The 18913-nt window shown below is 46.4% G+C and overlaps 2 protein-coding genes across 4 annotated transcripts in view; one reads left to right on the top strand and one right to left on the bottom strand.

Moving 5' to 3' along the window:
- Positions 1–18913, top strand: part of NME6 (NME/NM23 nucleoside diphosphate kinase 6) — a 100868-nt gene that overhangs the window by 41989 nt on the left and 39966 nt on the right. The window lies entirely within an intron of this gene.
- Positions 1–18913, bottom strand: part of RABL2B (RAB, member of RAS oncogene family like 2B) — a 35230-nt gene that overhangs the window by 7345 nt on the left and 8972 nt on the right. For all 3 annotated transcript variants that reach the window (XM_088447197.1, XM_088447190.1, XM_088447201.1), the window contains exons 2-7: positions 16538–16767; positions 4879–4908; positions 2159–2238; positions 1835–1914; positions 1453–1564; positions 1169–1266 (exon numbers count right to left, since the gene is read on the bottom strand). In XM_088447197.1, the coding sequence (XP_088303323.1) occupies positions 1169–1266; positions 1453–1564; positions 1835–1914; positions 2159–2238; positions 4879–4908; positions 16538–16644 (507 nt within the window). In that variant the 5' untranslated portion in view covers positions 16645–16767. The remainder of the gene's footprint in view (positions 1–1168; positions 1267–1452; positions 1565–1834; positions 1915–2158; positions 2239–4878; positions 4909–16537; positions 16768–18913) is intronic.

Consider the following 18913-nt stretch of genomic DNA (forward strand, 5'->3'; position numbering starts at 1 on the left):
TGAGTCTGAGATAGCCAAGGTCAGCCTATGAGACCACTGGCTGGTACGTGCCACAAGGTGGTTTGGAGATTCACTTAAGGAATGACACACTGCAATGACGTGCTGCAGCCTTTCACAGACTGTGAATTGGCTGACAAATACATTGGATCTATAAGTGCGGTTGAAAGTACATTCTGGAGCACTATATTAGTGGGTCACACATATCATACTGAATTTATTGGATTCATAACAAATTCATGTCATACAGTACTATATAAGACAAAGTATTTTATCTTTTATAAGAGCCTTCTCTCTATTTACTTAGAACATTGTTACTTTACTAATTTGTTCTCAATAAATTATCAGATGGTGATTAACAAGCAACAACCTATGTTACTATATTTCTATGACTTACAGAGTCTTTTTATTTGTTAGAAATATGTGTAATGTGAATATGTGGACGCAGTGGCGTCCTTACCTGAAATCGCACCTGGTGTGGGTAGGAAGGACAAATTAGGATGTGTGGCCTCGTGGGTGGGGGCGTGGCCCCGTGGGCCAAACCCCCGTATTTTGTTACACCGGGGGTGCTGGAGGTGCGGGCTGACCCCCGGGGACCCGCCTGTTTGAGTGCCGGCTCCCTTACTGAGCTAGGAGCCGAGTGCTGCACGTAATGCAGCACCTGGCTCCTGTCACTGAGGGGGAGCCAGCACTTTGGCGTCACCCCTCAGCTGGTGACACCCAGTGCGGCCTGCACCCCCTTGTGACGCCAGTGTGTGGACGAGATTTGTGAACAGATATTTTTATGGGTTAAATACCTCTTGATTTAAAGTAATACCCCTATTAGTACACGAAAGTACAGCTCTTTCCTCTTTTTTATATTGTATTCGTATCATATGATCTCTGCATTATGCACATATTATGTATACAGGGGGGAAGGGCGTCAAAGGAAACTTTCGCCCTGAGCTCCACAAGGTCCTAAACCGGTCAAGTACAAAATATATTTTGAGAACTTTTTTATTGTTATGCGAGTTTTAGTTTTTATAGAAAAGCTCAATATTGCTGTTACTGCACAGTAAGACATTCACACACTGTAATACAAAAATGGATCTTCTAGTAAATTAATTTTTTGCATGATATTGACAAAATCAATAAATATCGACAGAATTTACCATATTGCAAGTCTTATTACCTTTACTACATTAGTACCATCGGCAGCTGAAACAAAGTAGAATGGCAGGTTGTGCTTCTTAGAAAAATTAAAACCTTTCTGCGTCACACGGAGGTCAGCTGTATGGGAATAAGTGACAGTATTTATTATTTATTATTATTATTATTTATAAACAAGCAGTAAGTATGGAGAGGCAACAGGCTACATACATGGAGAAAACACAACCCAGGGTATAGGAAAAAAATGACTGATTCAGCTTGGGCAGTATGAGAACAAGCATCCTACATGACATGATATTCTCTCACCATCTATCTTGTTTGCCACAACAATGCAAGGAATTTCTGGCCGGTACTCCCTCAGTTCCTGGTACCATCTGGAGAGGTTTTTGTATGTAACCTTGCGCTGCACATCAAAAACCTGGAAAAAGAAACATTAACCAATATGCTTACTTGACATGCAGTAAAGTGACATTAGTGAGACAGCATAATATTAGAAACAATGAACGGGACACTACTGAAGTTAGAAGCAGTAATAGTAGAACTATTCATTCATTTTACGGTAACCTTTCTCTTAATTAATGTCAGGCATCAATCCTTATGAGACAAAAGAAGCTATGCTAATAATCAATATCATGAATATATGGGGATCAGGACACGTGTAAACATCCACAACATGGCTGGAACATACCATGATACAGGCATGTGCTTTGTGATAGTAGGAAGCATGCATGCTCTGGAACCTTTCTTGTCCAGCTGTATCCCAGAAATCTGTAACATACAAGAACACAAATGGAAGACAGATCTTTTGTGAGTGTTGTTGATGAGTGATAGTTGTAAGCACAAGTACTGTGTCTGTTATTACTTTGGAAACCAAAGTGCTGTGATGTTCTCTCCACATTGGGATAGTACAAAGTAGGAGCATGTGATGGGCAGATATGAGTGTACTGAGTGGAATAACAAAGTTACAGCCATCAGCGAAAATGCTTCAAACTGATTGTTAGCTGGTACTTACCAACTAGCACAGTCTTGCCATCCACACACGTGGTGTATTTATACAGTGTCAAAGCAAATGTGGAAAGCTGTTGAGGACGACTGACAGGATTTAAGGATTGAAAAACAATAAAGAGCATGATTAAGCATACACACATCTACATAAATACCTGTGCTACTAAGCACTATGTAAATAAACAAAAAGGCATGTATTCATCGAGAATATTTTGTTTCCATGCACCTTTCTACTTATCTGGTATACACTGTACTTAGTTAATACCTTTTCATCTTCCCAACTATTTTGTGATCCCAACTTCATAATGACAGTTCATGTACTGTATGTGGGTGCCCAAAATTGAAATATCCATCCCACCTATGCTATGGCTTCCCGTAATAAGTCTATTACGTTTATATAGGGCCTAATTCAGAGTTGTACACTATGCTGATGTTTTCGCCATTTGATGCGATTTTTTTTCTGCCAATTTGCACTGCACATGCATCAATGTGTATTACTGTAGTTGCACGATTCTTTATTCGCAATGTGATTGACAGTTAGTGATCATTTGGGGGAGACAATAGGGAGTGCCAGCTAAAAATGCAGATGTGTATCGACAGTTATGAGGGTGTGTCACATATTGCATCTGAAATCCTATACGCAGGAAACATGACTCCAGCATCTCTTCTATGGCGGCCATTCTGAGTGACCACAGACTCACTGAGAAAGTCTATGTTTGCATGATCTGCGTCAGATGTTGCATATATGTACGTAGTTGTGGACAGCTGTGATGGGAACGCCTGCCGTTTGGGGGAGGCCCCACTGAGATCACTAGTGATGTCAGTGGAGAGCTTCTGGCTTTGACAGAGCCAGAAGCTCTCCGGGGCTTACGACAAGTGAGACCCTACCCTAGGGTCTCGTCGTAAGCCCCGATGGTCGCGATGGTCTCTGACCATCGCGACCATCACCCTAGCGGTCGTTAGAGCTGTGGGTGTAAACCCGCAGCCTAACGACCGAAACAGAGGCGGGCGGTCAGGATGCAAGCGGCCGCCCAGTTTCTGAGCGACCGCTTGCATCCTCCGACCGCCTCTGAATGAGGCCCAGTGTCTTTCTCATTACCCACACTGAAAGCTTGCAGTTCTCTCTCATTACCCGTGCTGAGAGCTGGTAGTGTGAGTAATCACACTACCAGTTCTCAGCACAGGTAATGAGAGAGACACTATGAGCCCTCAGTGTGAGTAATGAGTGAGAGAACCACACTGAAAGCTCAGTGTCTATCTCATTACCCGAATTGAGGACTTCCTTTCTCTCATTACTCGTGCTAAAGGGCTTGCAGCCCAGGCTCTCTCTCATATTACTCATACCAATGGATCACAGTGTCACTCACATATTACCATTGCTGAGGGCTCTCAGTCCTCTCTCTCATATTACCCACACTGAGGGCTCGCAGTCCCTTCTCATATTATCTGCATTGAGGGATCACAGTGTCTCCCACATATTACCATTGCTGAAGGCTGGAAGTGTTTCTCTCAATCATATTACTTGCACTTAAGGCTTGCAGTGTCGCTCTCATATCTAACCTGAGGGCTCGCAGAGTGCTCTCATTCTCTACAATGAGGGCTCGCAGTGTTTCTCATATTACTTGCACTGAGCATGCTGCTCGCCCACTCAAACACTGCACACAATTTCTTGATACCACGCTACCACTTGCAAAGCAGGGAACAAGACCATCACTTGTAACCAGGAGTGCAGGCTTACTCAAGTGTTTGGGAACGAGTCTGACCAGAAGACTTACAATGGTCAACCATCTATGGGAGTGGAGCAGGGATGGACGGGGTGTGTGTAGGGAACGTGAGGTAGACTTCCCGAGTGAATTTAATCTGATTTCCTAACTGCTGCTTTTAATGCTGCCTAAATTGTGTATTTTAAATACTGTTCAACAATTTTTCTTCTCTGCTTTCACAGTGACTGCAGCAGAGACACGCTCAGGTGATATTTTTAACACCTTCGGAAAATATAGAATGTCTAATTCTTACAGAATAGGTGATATATAGAGGACCTGATTCAGGAAGGATCGCTATTCTGCTTATGCGCACGCAGCGCAGTTGCTAATATCAGCGGTGATATGTAAATGTTTGCATTTGCATTGCGACTGCAGCCTGACATAACGACACCCACTTCCCCTTACTCACATTCGTATACTTGGCCAACATAGCGAAACAAATCTGTAACATCGGACCCATATGTAAAGTTAATGCAGGTCAGACCTCACTCAGGAATTGCTTACTTCAGCGCACACTATGAGTCATCAGGCAGTGTCTGGTATCGCAGTGGCTAATTTATGCACGCCCCTGCACCGGCGTTGAGAAGCACTGGCACGCCTGTGTTCACCTGACCACCCACAAACGACACTTCCTGTCAATCACTCTGCCATGGGTCTGTGTAGCCTCTGGAATCGCAGTCCCGATCGCAGCATCTGGTTCGCACATGCGCAGTGCGAATTTATCGGTCATTTGCGTGCGTATAAGCAACTGCGTTCGTTGCTGAATCGGTCCCAGTATCCAATATTATCATGGGTTTCCAAAATGCACATGTAAGCCTTTCGTGAGCTGTACCCCATCTTCTTTGTTTTTCATATGATAATACATATAGACAATACAACACAGTATACACTCCTGTGCTAACATTGCTTACATGACTACTCACAAAACGTGACAATAAAGGTTACAACCATTCATAAAGGATACAATCCATCTATAAGGAATCGCTCCATCAACCTGAAAAGAGAGTGGCAGTAAATCAGTAACAATGATATCACAAGTCTGGAGGTACCGTACGTGCGGTATACACCCGCAACTTACCCACATAGCGAGTAATTTTGCAGCTAATTGCACCGTTCCCTTAGAGTAGTAGGGTTCTATTTCCAACTTTCAACTGACAATTTAGCAACAGGTGTCCATACACTGAAAGATTTTCAACCAAACATCCTACTAATGCTGGGCATACATTGTCAGGTAAAATGTATGCCAGACCTGAAACTAGCAGATATCGTGGTCATACACTGAGATATGTCACAGTGCATATATATCTATGTTCCTCCTTTTGGGAGAAACAATTTTCCCAAAAAACTGGAAATTTCAGTCGGTCTGCTGCGGCAGTGCATACACTGCCAGATGCAGCCGTCAAATTACCGGATCTATCAGACATGCTGGACTAATTACTGATCGGTCACGGCAATACGCTGTTTGAATAATAGCCCGATCAGACAATTATCGGCTGTCCGGGCCAATAATTAGACAGTGTTATGTTCAGTATAACCAACTGCCCAACATGTCTGTCCAACTAAAAAGGTACTCCACACACTGAACTAACTTTTTCAGCAGAACAGCCAACTTTCTGTCCACCTGAATGATTTTGTGATATCAAAGAGGTAGGTGTACACTGGCCCTGATTCAGAGCCGGACGCTCTGACAGAGTCGAAAGCTCTCCCACTGACATCACTTGTGATGTCACTGGGGCCGCCCCCAAACGGTAGGCGTTCCCATGGGAACGCCTCCGTCTGTGCAGCCACCCCCCCGACCCGCCCACCAAAGGGGGCGTGGTGTCACTCAACATCGACAGCACGCCCCTTTGGTGCGAGACCCTGAGCGACGGATTGCCCGTTGCTATCCGGGTCTCGCGCATGCGCACAACGGAGCCGGCTCCGTCGTGCGGTCTGGGCCACCATCGACCCGGTTGCGAGCGTTCAGCGCTTGCGACCGGGTCTGAATTAGGCCCACTGTTTGCCCTTACTTCTGCTAGTTAAAAATAGGGAAAAAAATAAAACAAAAAGCATGCCACCCCCCCCCCCCCCCCTTCAATTTGTAAACAGCACCGGTGCTTTCAATTTGGGTGGGGGGTGGCATGGGGTGCCCCCCCTTATGTTAGGGTAACCAGCACTGGGCATTGTCAGTGCTGCTGGACCATAGAGGGCCCCCGCAGCGTGGAGTCCCCTCACCATAAGTCCAATGTCGCCGCAGAGCCCACACAGACAGAGGGATCCCTACACAGGGTCGGCCTGACCCTGCAATAGCAGAGTACAGGTGCCCAACTGCACCTGTTCCCTGATGGGGGCTGCTGCGACTATGTGTTATGGTTACAACGAAGCGCGGCTCCCTAGTCCCCTCATCGGCATCACTTGACACATCATGTCCATGACACTGATGAGGAGACTCACTCGGGAGCCGCTGTGCGTCACAGTTTGCATGTCACGGAAGGTGAGTACTTGAAGGCACTGTGTAGCAAACAGGGGGCCACTGTGGAGCATATTTAGAGGGCAGGCACTGTGGGGCATACAAAAGGGGCAGTGTGGTGAAAAGTGGTGGAAGGGTGTAAATTTTTTTTGGAGGGGGCCCCCAGAAGCCTTAATCTGGCTCTGACCAGGGCTGACTTTCCTAAGGATACTTAACATTGCAGTTCCCACAGGTTTTACTGAAGTTGCCCTGGGACCCCCATGTTTTAAATATTGGGCCTGTGTTAAAGATGGGAAATTAGTTCCAGCAATTCCTGGCTGGAACTATTTAGCCTATTTTGGCAGCAGCATGAGGTCAGTTTTTACAGGTGCCATTGTGAAGTGATTACTTCAGGACAATAAGAAGGAAAAGACAGCTGAAATTCAACTTGCCTAGTCTCACTATTTATTAAAATTTTTTAAAACTAAACTGTGTCTTTTAATTTTTTAGTGAACTACAGGTGTCAGTTGGCCTTGGTGCCAGGGCAAGCTGGTACTACAAGTGCCTGAGCCATGCTGGGACCTGTAGTTTGCGAAATTGCATTTATCTAACATTATTTCATTACCCACTGCCCAAGGGGTACAGTGATGAGCTCTGGTGTAATTGCCACCTGAGCTGATTATACTCAAGGAAGGAGGGACGCACACATGTTTGCAGGCCCTACTCCCCTGGGTCAGCTGGTCTTGGTGCCATCTGGCCTGTGGCTCTCTGGAATCTGGTTCATATAGCCCAGGCTGGCAATGCCCAGGAGTTCCGGGAGCTATTCAATTCACCACGCTGATAAGGCAGACAACAGAATTTCTTCTTACACCCTCCTGAGGTGCGAGCAGAAATCCGACTTAAGTGCCTGCTGCAATGCTGCTTTCCAGCTTAGCGTGGTGCTAACAGCACGCTAACCGCCATTCTCCGACTTAAGTGGTTTCAGTCAGGCTTAACAGCGCGGTGAATTGAATAGCTCCGGGAACTCCTTCTTGTGGCTATTCAGCATTGTGCTGAATTGAATCAACCCCATTGAAACTATACACTCAGGAACATATTTTAAAAATAATTACATTTTGTAATTTTCAATATAAATATGTCAGACTGTATATTATCTAAAGAATATGGCTCTATAAGCTGCAATAGCACAGTTCCCATTCTGCGCACATCATAATGCAGCAGGAGCTCACTAGCCAATTACAAACTACATTCCCTGATACAGAAAGCACTGGTACAAACCCTCTGCCAGGCCTAAATGCAGACTAAGGCCCTCATTCAGAGCCGCTCGTTAGCGGCAGTACGCTCGTTCCGAGCGATGTTTGCACATCTGCGCATGCGTACGCGTTTTAGTACGCATGCGCGAACCAGTCAGTGCGGCCGAAAATCCTTTGTACGCTATATAGCGAGTGCCTGCTATTTTGAGTGACAGAATGAGGCGTATGTGGGTGGTAACAGGGGAAGGTGCTTGAAAATAGGGAGTGGAGATCCGAACGCAGGCGTGCTTAAAGGTCAAAACGGGCGTTTTATGGGTGTGTATATTTAAAACAGCAGCGTCATTGACCACGTCACTGGGTTATTTTATAGCCAGAACTGCACGCAAATTTGTGGTAGCAAACACCAACCACAAGAATAGCGAGCAGTTCATACGCTGGTCGATGTACTCGATTAATCTAATAAATAGCGGACATGACGTAGGATGCGAGCGGCCAGGGGGCGTTTTTAAGAAATAAACGAGCGTATGTTTTGCACGCTCGTTCAGACTTAGAGGTGGGAACAGACAGCAATGTGCGTACGGATCATTTGAATAGCCACCCCTTGTTTTTAAACGAACGACCGCAAATAGCGAACGGCTCTGAATGAGGGCCTAAGGCCCTTATTCAGTTTGAGCTGAGCAGCGATACTTTTTCGCCTCCCGGACTTTTCGCCTACTTCAGCTGTTTTGCAGGCGGAAAAGTATCGCGCGCATGCCCGCGTATCACCGTATTCAATTTGAAAGTAGGTGAAAACGGAACACGGCGAAACTTAAACAAGTGGAAATTACTGCCAGATTTGGGGAAGTCAGCCTGACACCCCCCAAAAGATGCTCTGACATGGGGGTTCCCTATGGTACCCCCCAATTTGGCTTGCTGAAGGTATTTGGTGTTTTTAAACGGGCTAAATAGCGTTTTTGTATAAGTGGTGAAGAATAGTATTCAGGAGTAATTTTTGAAGAAAATAACTGATCCCAGCAAATTTGGGGTACTTGAAAATGGGGGCCAGCATATTTAAAAGTTGCTAAAGTTAACTTGAAAAAATTGTGAAAAATCCACCTGTTGCAAGCTCCTGCAATGAAAAAAAACACCTGGGGCATACTTGGGGACCCCCCTAGAGTCTAGTTCGTTAGTTTTTAACTTTGTCCCCCAACACTTTTTTTTTCGCCCCCAAATTTAAAGTGCTTTTTTGGGGTGTTCTTAAGACTTTTTTTAAAAAATGTTTGACACAGTTTACCTTTGGGGGACTGTCTGAAGGCTGTACGGGGGTTCCTGCAACGTTGCACCCCAAAACCCCAATTCTGCACTTTTTTCCTGCTATTCATAGGCGAAACTTTTCCGCCTATTACATTGCATTGACTTTCTGCCTAGGCGAAAGTCTTCCAAATTGAAAACCGAGTAAAATCAAAACAGGCGAAAAGGACGACATCGGTGAAGAGTTTTCGCCCAAAACACGCGAAAACGGCTTTCCGCTCCAAATTGAATACGGGCTGTCAGAAATCAGGATTTGTTGTGGGCACAGGACCGAAGCCCGGGCCTAGCACCACTGACAAAGCTGGTAACTGCCAGAGCTGGAGTGGAATTTATAGGCTGAACCGATGTAGGACCAGCCTGGGGTATATAGACTGAACCGGAGTGGGACCGGACTGGAGTATTCAGACTGAACCGAGTGGGACTGGATTAGAGTATTCAGAATACTGGAATTCAATGAGTTGGTAGCTAAAGAGATGCAACTGGGATCATTGGCAGGTAAGATGACAAACATGGGGTGTGGTTAGACACAGAGGAGTTTCAGAGCTCAGACAGGAAAACTATAAATAGATTCTAGTGAAGACACAGATGAACAGTCTGACTTTGGCTGAACTCCTTAGCTTGGATACAGCAATAGGTGCTTACTACTGTGGTTGAATACTGTAAAAGAACACGCTATGATATACGCCTCTCTTAGTTAGTTCAAGTATAATAGTAGAATTACTTTGCTTGCAGCACATGAACTTGTGATGATAATGTCTAGCTAGATCGAGCGAGCACTCGGTATAGAAGGTGAAACATGTACACATAGCAGACTAGGGTACTTGCTTGCAGGATTATCAAAGGTTAACTGCATGCAAGATATCAGGATGTCTGCAGAAAATATGAGATATGGTAAGAACTTACTCTTGTTATCTCTATTTCTACGAAGTCCATAGGGTTCCACACAATACCTTGGGGTATAGGCGGATGGCGGCAGACATCGGGCACCTCAGAGTTAAATTTCAGCCTCCCAGGATGCACTGGGGTCCCTCTCCTATACCCCGCCTCCGAGCCAAGGCATCTCAGTTACGTAACAAGCCATAGGCCGCAGGAGGAGGAGGAGAAAGATAGAGAAGAAAGTCTGGAACACACAAGAATCACATTGTCACCAGAAGGAGACTGAAAAACCGGTGACCAGCTCAAAACCCATCTGCAGTACAGGTGCGACAGGGCGGGAGTCCTGTGGAACCCTATGGACTTCGTAGAAATAGAGATAACAAGGGTAAGTTCTTACCATATCTCATATTTTCTACTTCAGGGTCCATAGGGTATCCACAGGATACCTTGGGGATGTCCCAAAGCAGTATCGTTTAAGGGTGGGGATGCTCCTGTGCTGAAAGGAGAATCCGCCACCCGAAGGAAGCATCCTGAGAGGCGAAGGTGTCAAATGCAGAATACCTCACAAAGGTATGGACAGAAGACCACATGGATGCCTTGCAAAGCTGAACAGCAGAGGCACCACGGTGAGCTGCCCACAAAGGACCCACAGACCTAGTGGAATGAGCTTTAACAGAGGATGGAACAGGAAGGCCTTCATGGATGTAAGCCTCAGAAATTGCCATGCAAATCCATCCTGCCAAAGTTTGCTTCGTGGCAGGCCAACCCTTCTTACGGAAGCCATAGAGGACAAACAAGGAGTCAGACTTCCTAAATGAATTGGTACGGTCAACATAAATCCTCAGAGCACATACCACATCCAAGGAGGCCTCACCAGCTGAGAGGTCTGGGGAATGAAAGGCCGGTACTATAATTTCCTCATTAATGTGGAAACTAGATACCACCTTAGGTAGGAAACCAGGGCAAGTGCGAAGCACCGCCCTATCCCTTTGAAAAATGAGAAAGGGAGGGCGACATGAGAGAGCCCCCATTTCTGACACCCTTCTGGCTGAAGCAATGGCCAGAAGAAACACAGTCTTAGCTGTGAGCCATTTTAAATTCACTGAGCCCAGTGGTTCAAACGGTGGTCCTTGGAGAGCCCTCAGGACCACAGCCAAATCCCAAGGAGCCACTGGGAGGCTGAATACGAAGGACACCTCGCAGAAAGGTGGGGACATCAGGAAGAGTAGCAATCCTACTCCGAAACCAGACTGACAGGGCAGAAACTTGCACCTTCAGGGAAGCAAGGTGAACACCGTGATCTAAGCCTGCCTGTAGGAAAGCCAAAACCCTGGATCTCCTGAACACCTGAGGATCAAAGCCTCAAGGGCAACACCATTAAAAGGAAAGTATGCCACACTCTGTGGTAAATTCTTGCAGACACAGGCTTCCGAGCTCTGAGCATGGTGTTAACTACAGAGCTGGAAAAACCCTTGGACCTTAAGAGGGCTGTCTCAACAGCCACGCCGTTAAAGACGGACGACTCAGGTCCGGGTAAAGGCAAGGACACTGAGACAACAGGTCCGGACTTTGATGCAACAGCATCGGAGTGTCTATGGAGAGACTCCGGAGATCTGAATACCAGTGACGTCTACTAGGCCACGCTGGAGCTATCAACAGGAGCGTGCCTCCTTCTGGCTTAAATTTTCGAATTACTCGAAGAAGAAGGGAGAACGGAGGGAAGAGGTACGCAAACCTGAAGGTCCACCGGACCGACAGAGCGTCTACCAGAAGAGCCTCCATGTCTCTTGTTCTTGACCCGTACACAGGCAGTTTGATGTTGTGTCGGGAGGCCATGAGGTCTATTCTCTTGAAGACCCCACTTGTTCACCAGGAGTTGAAACACCTCCTGGTGAAGAGACCATTCTCCTGGATGCATGTCTTGATGGCTGAGAAAGTCTGCTTCCCAGTTGAGAACTCCTGGTATAAACACTGCCGAGATGGCAGGGAGATTGCCCTCTGCCCAGGCCAGAATGCGGGACACTTCTGTCAGTGCCGCCTGACTTCTTGTCCCTCCTTGGCGGTTGATGTAAGCCACCTTGGTGGCGTTGTCCGAATGCACCTGCACGGGCTTTCCGTGGAGAACGTGCCTTGCTTGCTGAAGAGCTTTGAATACTGCCCAAAGTTCCAAGATGTTTATTGGAAGCGCAGTTTCTGCAGGAGTCCAGCTGTCCTGGAACAAGTGTGGACCCGTCACTGCTCCCCAGCCTCGGAGACTGGCGTCTGTTGTTTAAAGGACCCAGTTCACCATCCAAAAGGGGCGTCCCCTGTTTAGGTGAGCCGTCTGTAGCCACCAGGCCAGAGACAGACGTACTTCCGGAGAATGCACCATGGTCTGTGTCTAATCCGATGGGGCAACCCATTCCATCTGGAGAGGATCAACTTCTGCAGAGGTCTGGAGTGTAACTGGGCATATTCCACCATGTCGAACATTGACACCATGGAGCCCAGTAACCTCATCGCTGAGTGAATAGATACTCGGCGGCTCCGAAGGCAACAGCGTACCTTTGCCTGTAATGCAGAGATCTTTTTCTCCGTCACAAAGATCCTCTGTTGTTGGGAGTCCAACAGGGCTCCGAGATGGAACATCCTCTGTGAATGAACCAGGGAGGACTTCTTCCAGTTTATCAACCAGCCGTGATTCTGCAAAACAGATATTGTCAGATGCAGATGGTGCTGAGGTATCTCTGGAGGCCTGGCTAACACCAGAAGGTCGTCCAGATAGGGCAACAAGCGGACCCCCTGCATCCGCAGGTGGACTGCCATGACTTTGGTAAACACTCGAGGTGCTGTGGCCAGACCAAAGGGCAGTGATTGGAACTGGAAATGGTTGTCGAATACTGCAAACCTGAGGAATTGCTGGTGTGCCAAGATAATAGGGACATGCAGGTAGGTATCCTGAATGTCCAACGACACCATGAAATCCCCAGGTTCTATTGCCAATATAATGGAACGTAGGGTCTCCATCCTGAACTGAGGAACCATCAAGGACTTGTTTAGGGACTTGAGGTTGAGGATGGGCCGGTAAGACCCATTGGGCTTCTGTACCAGAAAGAGATTGGAATAGTATCCCTTGCCCTTCTGGGGTTACAGAACAGGCACTATAACTCCAGCCTGGAGCATGGAGTACAACACTTTCTGGAGTTCCTGGGCCTTGTCCGTAGTTGACTGAATTCCTGTGGTGAAAAACCGGCTGGGAGGCTTCCGCCGGAAGGAGAGAGCATACCCCAGAGAGACCACTTCTCTTACCCAAGTGTCCGTAGTTGTCAGACACCAGCACTGGGCGAACTGAAGAAGTCGGCCTCCCACTCTGGGGTCCCCCAAGGGGAGGCCTGTCCCATCAGGCTGAAGGTTTATCGTCCGACTTGGGAGTAGGAGGTCTTGTACTCCAAGCCTCTTCTTTGGCTTGGCAGATTTCCTGGTTCCTGATTGCCTCAGAAAGGACTGTACTTTGGACTTAACCTGGGCCCTATAGGACCGAAAGGACGAAGTACCAGACCCTGATGGGACTGTAGCCGATGGCAACAACGCAGATTTAGCTGCTGTCTAGATCAGGACCTGTCCATTAAAGGGCAAGCATTCCAATCCCTTCTTGGAATCCGCATCTGCTTTCCAAGAGCGCAACCACAGGGAGCGGCGAGCCGCTACAGCTGCCGAGGAGATTCTGGATGTGAGGAGACCTATATCTTAGGCTGCCTCATTAATGTACGTAGCTGAGTCTCTGAGATTGCCCACTAACTACACCTGCTCAGCGGAAGAGTCAGTGTCCAGAGACGCCTCCAAGTTATCTGCCCAGCGCACCATGGCTCTGGCCACCCAGCACACGGCCATAGCCGGTCTGGAAGCCCCTCCAGCATTGGAATAAATGGATTTAAGGCATATTTCCACCTTACGATCCGTAGCATCCTTCAAGGAGGACATGGGCAAGGTTGCACTCCTCACTAGGCATGTGACATGAGAATCCACCTGTGGAGGGGTTTCCCATTTGGAAAAATAATTATCTGCAAATGGGTAAGCAAAGGCCAAGTGTTTCTGAGGTTGGAACCGCTTACCCGGATTTTTCCACGCCGCCTCTAAACGATCCACTAACTGACCAGTTAGGGGAAATGCAGTGGCATCTCCCTTAACATCCTTAAAGAAGGCGTATTTGGATTTGGCCACGGGGGATCCTCATCTTCAATAACCAAGGCCGCACGGACTGCCCGTATAAGGCCTGGTATATAGACTGTAGACTTAGACTCCGCCTTCTTAGCACGAAGGGGCTCTTGGTCTGAAACGTCATTAGTCTCACCATCATCAGACGTCATATCATCATCATACTGAGCCGTCTGAGACACTAAAGGCCGCTTAGAAGGCCGCAATGGTGACTCCCCTTGCAAAACGGCCGTCAGGTGCTGTACCGTATTGGACAATGAATTCACCCACACAGTCTCCTGCGAGACCTGTGGTGGCGAAACCGGGATACCCTGAGGTATCATCAACTGCCTGGGGACCCCTGCATGGGTGACGAGACTACCGCCTGCTGCGAGAACCCCATCTGAGGGAGCGCAGGGGGCGTCGCCAACTGGCCCACAAGGGTTGTAAGTGCCTTAGCAAAATAAGCCCAGGGCGGTTCCTGTACAGGCGCAGTGACAGAAATCGAGCGTGATACGAGATAACATGCCCTACATAATCCCTCAGCATTCCCATCACCCTCCGCTAACTGTACATTGCATGTGGAACATTTTAGCTGAAGAGGATATTCACGTTCACTTCCAGACATGATGGGTGTAAACGGAGCGTAAGTGACTCCCCACACAGAAAAAAACTTTTACTGTGAGGCAAAGAACACCCTGCAGTGCCACACCACAAGGGCTTTAGCAGAGAAGTTCTTTCTCTGGGATAGTAAAAATGGCTGACAGTCAGAAGTGAAAGTACAGGCAGACAGCGCTATCATTAGTCACATACAATGCAGAAATAAATCCCTGCACTACAAGCACTATGATCAACTACGCAGACCAGAGCCTGGTAGGAAACAGTGCAGCGCACTCTGACCTTATCGGAGGAGAGATATGCGGGGACCCGGACCACGATGCCACCTGTATCACCAACCAGCAGCGTTTGCACACTTCCTTATAGAAAATGGCCGCCGAGGAGCTGAGAGGAGGCGGGCCCGAGGGAGGAGCGCTGGCACAGTCAGCCAGACCGCTGTGGAAAGGCACTGTGCAGCAGGGGAGGCGCCGGCTGTTAGTCAGGGAAGGCGCGCTCCCCTGGCATGCTATTACCCGCTGGGACGCTGGAACAGATCCATACTGCAGCAGCCCGCTGTCCCTGGTGGTCTAGTGGAAAGTGCAGGATCAGTACCTGGCTCCATGCGCAGCCTGCCTCAGGGTGCCCCCTGCCTGAGACAACAATGACTGTGAATAGGCGGGACCCCGCCGCTTACCTGAACCCCCGTGAATCTTTCCACAGTCAAGGATAGTCCGGGGTCACCGATAGCTGGGACCCCAGACACCCACCAGCATCCCCGGATCAGTATCGGCGTTCTAGTCCGGCGGGGTGAAGGAGCAACAACATAGACGTCTTGATAACTGTCTATGCTGGCCAGCTCATCTTGTGCAGCAAAGCTGCCTTGAAATAACTTCAGGGGCTGTCCACAGCCCCCCTCTGAAAAATGGTGATCCGACTCCGAGCCGTGCACCTACGAAACTGAGAAATTGGGGTATGGGAAACTGGGGTATAGGAGAGGGACCCCAGTGCATCCTGGGAGGCTAAAATTTAACTCTGAGGTGCCCAATGTCTGCCGCCATCGCCTATACCACAAGGTATCCTGTGGATACCCTATGGATCCTGAGTAGAAAGAATGCAAGTACTTGTGCCAGGGGAATGAATGCACCTGGCTGATTAGGAGTGCAAAAAAAAAAGCTATCATTAGTACTTGAGAGAAACGGGCAGGAGCACAATGGTGTTTAGTATTGCTGAAGCACCACATGTGAGTAGCACAATGAGAGGAGAAGTTCTCTGCAGTGCTGAGAACACAAGGAATGTCTTCAGATGGTGAACTAGAGCTTACAGCAGTACTGAAGCTTTGTAGTACAGGTGAAGCTGCAGATTATAGAATGGAATTCCAGAACACAGGTACACAGGAACAATAGCATATAATGAGGAAAGCCTGAAGGAGTGCTGAGCTAAAGGTACTCTGGAACAGTAGCAGGTCATGTGGAGAGCTCACAGTAATGCCATGAGCTAGGAGCATAGGTGTATCTACAGACTGTCAGGTGAATTCCCATAAGCGACACAGAGATCACTGGAGAGGTTTGTAGACCACTGTAAACAGGAGTCAGGGACTACGGGTGAAGACGAGTTGATCTGGCAATGTGCTGATGGGAGAAAAGAGTTTAAACAGCCAGTCCTGGGAGCGGATAGACTGCAGTGGTCACGTGGAATTAATGTGGTACTGGATAGGAGCAGAATGGCCATGAGACCAGAGGCAACATGGCGGCGCCAATGCTGCGCTGGAATCCGGAATATAGTATTCAGAATCCATATTGGTAATTACATGTGGAGCTGAACAAGAGAAACAGGTCATGAAACAAAACTGACAGCGATGGGTAAGATTAGCATGTCCAGTGGACTGCATCGTGACAAATGCCCTTTATAGCTTTTGTGTACATGGAAATTTTATCAGCTGAAAACCAAAGCAGAGTGTGTCACTGAAATTTAGCATACAGATCGGTGTCTGAGAGGAAACTACTCACTTTGATTTTCCAACTGCGCTGTCCCCAAGACATATGATTTTGACATTTTCATCTGCATCATATTTCTCTTGATCAAACTCTGTGTCTGCGTGTCCATCTTCAGCCATGCTGACGACACCTCCTATTTCCCACACATCCAAAATAAAAACTGGAACACTTCTATGAGCAGGCAGGGACAATGTACTCTGGAAGCAGTGTGATGGCTTTAGTCCTTAAAGTATTTTACCTTTCTAAATAAAAGAATAATATAAATTACTTTGTAAATTATCAAAAAAGAATACATTTCATACTTCCATATAGCCTACAGTAAACATACACAAACACGAAGTTTCATTGATATAAATGTCAGCAAACTGCTTGAAAGAGACTGGTTGCAAACCAAACTAGTGAAAAGACAAGTGATACAGGGGCCTATTTATCAAGTAATATTTGCAGGACATTGGAAGTTTTTCAGTTAGGGAGGAGGGGGATTTTCCCGCAAATATTAAGTATACCCTGTATAAGTATGTTCTGATGGTGTTAGGCATTGTTGCCTATGAGTTACCTACCGCAGAGTTTATGAGGAGTGGGATCTCCCCGGCACTCGCTTCCACTATACAATTTTCTGTCAGATATCTGTCCAATCTGGCTGGTTGGAATGAGAACCTGCTAATGTATGAGAGCAAATGACAATCGACCATTTGCTCACAAACACTGGAAAATAGCCAAAAATGGTTGTTCAGATAAATTGGTTAAAACACACAAATTTAACCAATTTGAATAATATTTTTGTCCTTTTTTCAGTGTTTAAGACCATACGATCGACTGTCATTTGCTCCCATACATTACCAGGTTTTCATTCCAACCAGCCAGATTGTACAGATATCTGACAGAAAATTGTATAGTGGATGTCCAGCTTAAGCTTGCACATGCGTGGTCAGCAGACCGCACATGTGCAGAATTATGCTGGGGTCAAGATATGGAAGTATCACTGGTCCCTTCACTCTTAACATACAGCAGTCATGGGTGTCTATCAGAGCCATACAGTACATCCCAGCGGTAATTCATTTCTTATTGCCGCAATAGTAATATTATGAAAACGCAGCAGTGCAGTTGAGGTGAAGTAGTTTGCAGCAGCAGGAAAAGTTGGATGGCAACTCCAGGTTTTGCGAAAAAGACTACAATAAAAAGATAAATTGACAATGGATAAATGAAGATTGGTCATCTACAAAATATTACAATTCTTTGAATGTTGGAGCTATAGGTCATGTGCATCATGTTTTATGCTTTTGGGTGATTCTCTGTGTGATGCACGGGACATTTACATACATTCAAGTACGTGAACTGTTTCTATGCCACAATTTTACATTTTTTTGGACATTGGAAACCAAATTGTGGTATAATAACAGATTCATGTACTTGAATGTATGTAAATGTCCCGTGTGTCACACAGAGAATAGCCCTTTTGCACCTCGTTTTTCAAATGGTTATGTTCCTAGAAAGTGGATCACTTGTTTACTTCCCATGTTACATTTTAGATGGCATTATGAGCCCGAGGAGATGAAAATGTGTAAACCATATTTATTCGATCATTTGATTTTCTTCCCTCCTGATTAAACCTGAAAGTAAAGGTGTTTAACTTGCCTAGTGATGTGTTTAATTTTTAAACAACAAGCAAAAGTAAATTGTACTTCTGTGTTTTATATTTGTCTAAAATAACTTTTTTTTTGCTTGAAATAGCAAACAAATACATGACAATTTATTACATTTTGTTACACCTTGGCATTTGCACAGCTTCTAATATCCAATCGAACACCACCTTGGTCCAGATTGCTTGTGTTCTGCTAAATTGCTGTATCCTTGTGCTGTAACTGCCATAATGCCCATTTCAGGGGGATTTAACATTGAACATCTGCTTTGCTTAACTGTATATACATAAAAGTATGTTATCCTTCTGTTCAAAAGGTATCAAGAATGTGTCTGCAACCTCTTGGTCTCTGCCATATCTTAAGTTTTGTCCTGCACTTCTGAGCCCACTATTACATTATACTCTCGCCCCGAATAATGTCACAGCCTTGTTGGCTCCATTATATTGTATTGTTAGGTGATTATTACACCTTTATGGAATTGTTCTGGATAAAGGCACAGGGCTTACTGCAAACAGATTATAGTTAAATGGCACGAATTATAAATGGAGAGCTCTACAATGGCTCTAACTAGCACATTAATAAAAACAAGGTAATTTCCTATAGCATGAATGTCTGTATACATGCATGGCTAAATATTTACAAGAACAAATTTAAAGGGAACAGAAAACATATAGGATTTCAGTCCCTCATGTTTACAAGACCTTTTTATTTTTGTGTTTTTTTACACAGTGTAAAGCATAAGAAAATG

This window comes from Taudactylus pleione, unplaced genomic scaffold (genome assembly GCF_031769625.1).
Source record: "Taudactylus pleione unplaced genomic scaffold, aTauple2 ptg000019l, whole genome shotgun sequence".
NCBI lineage: Eukaryota > Metazoa > Chordata > Amphibia > Anura > Myobatrachidae > Taudactylus > Taudactylus pleione.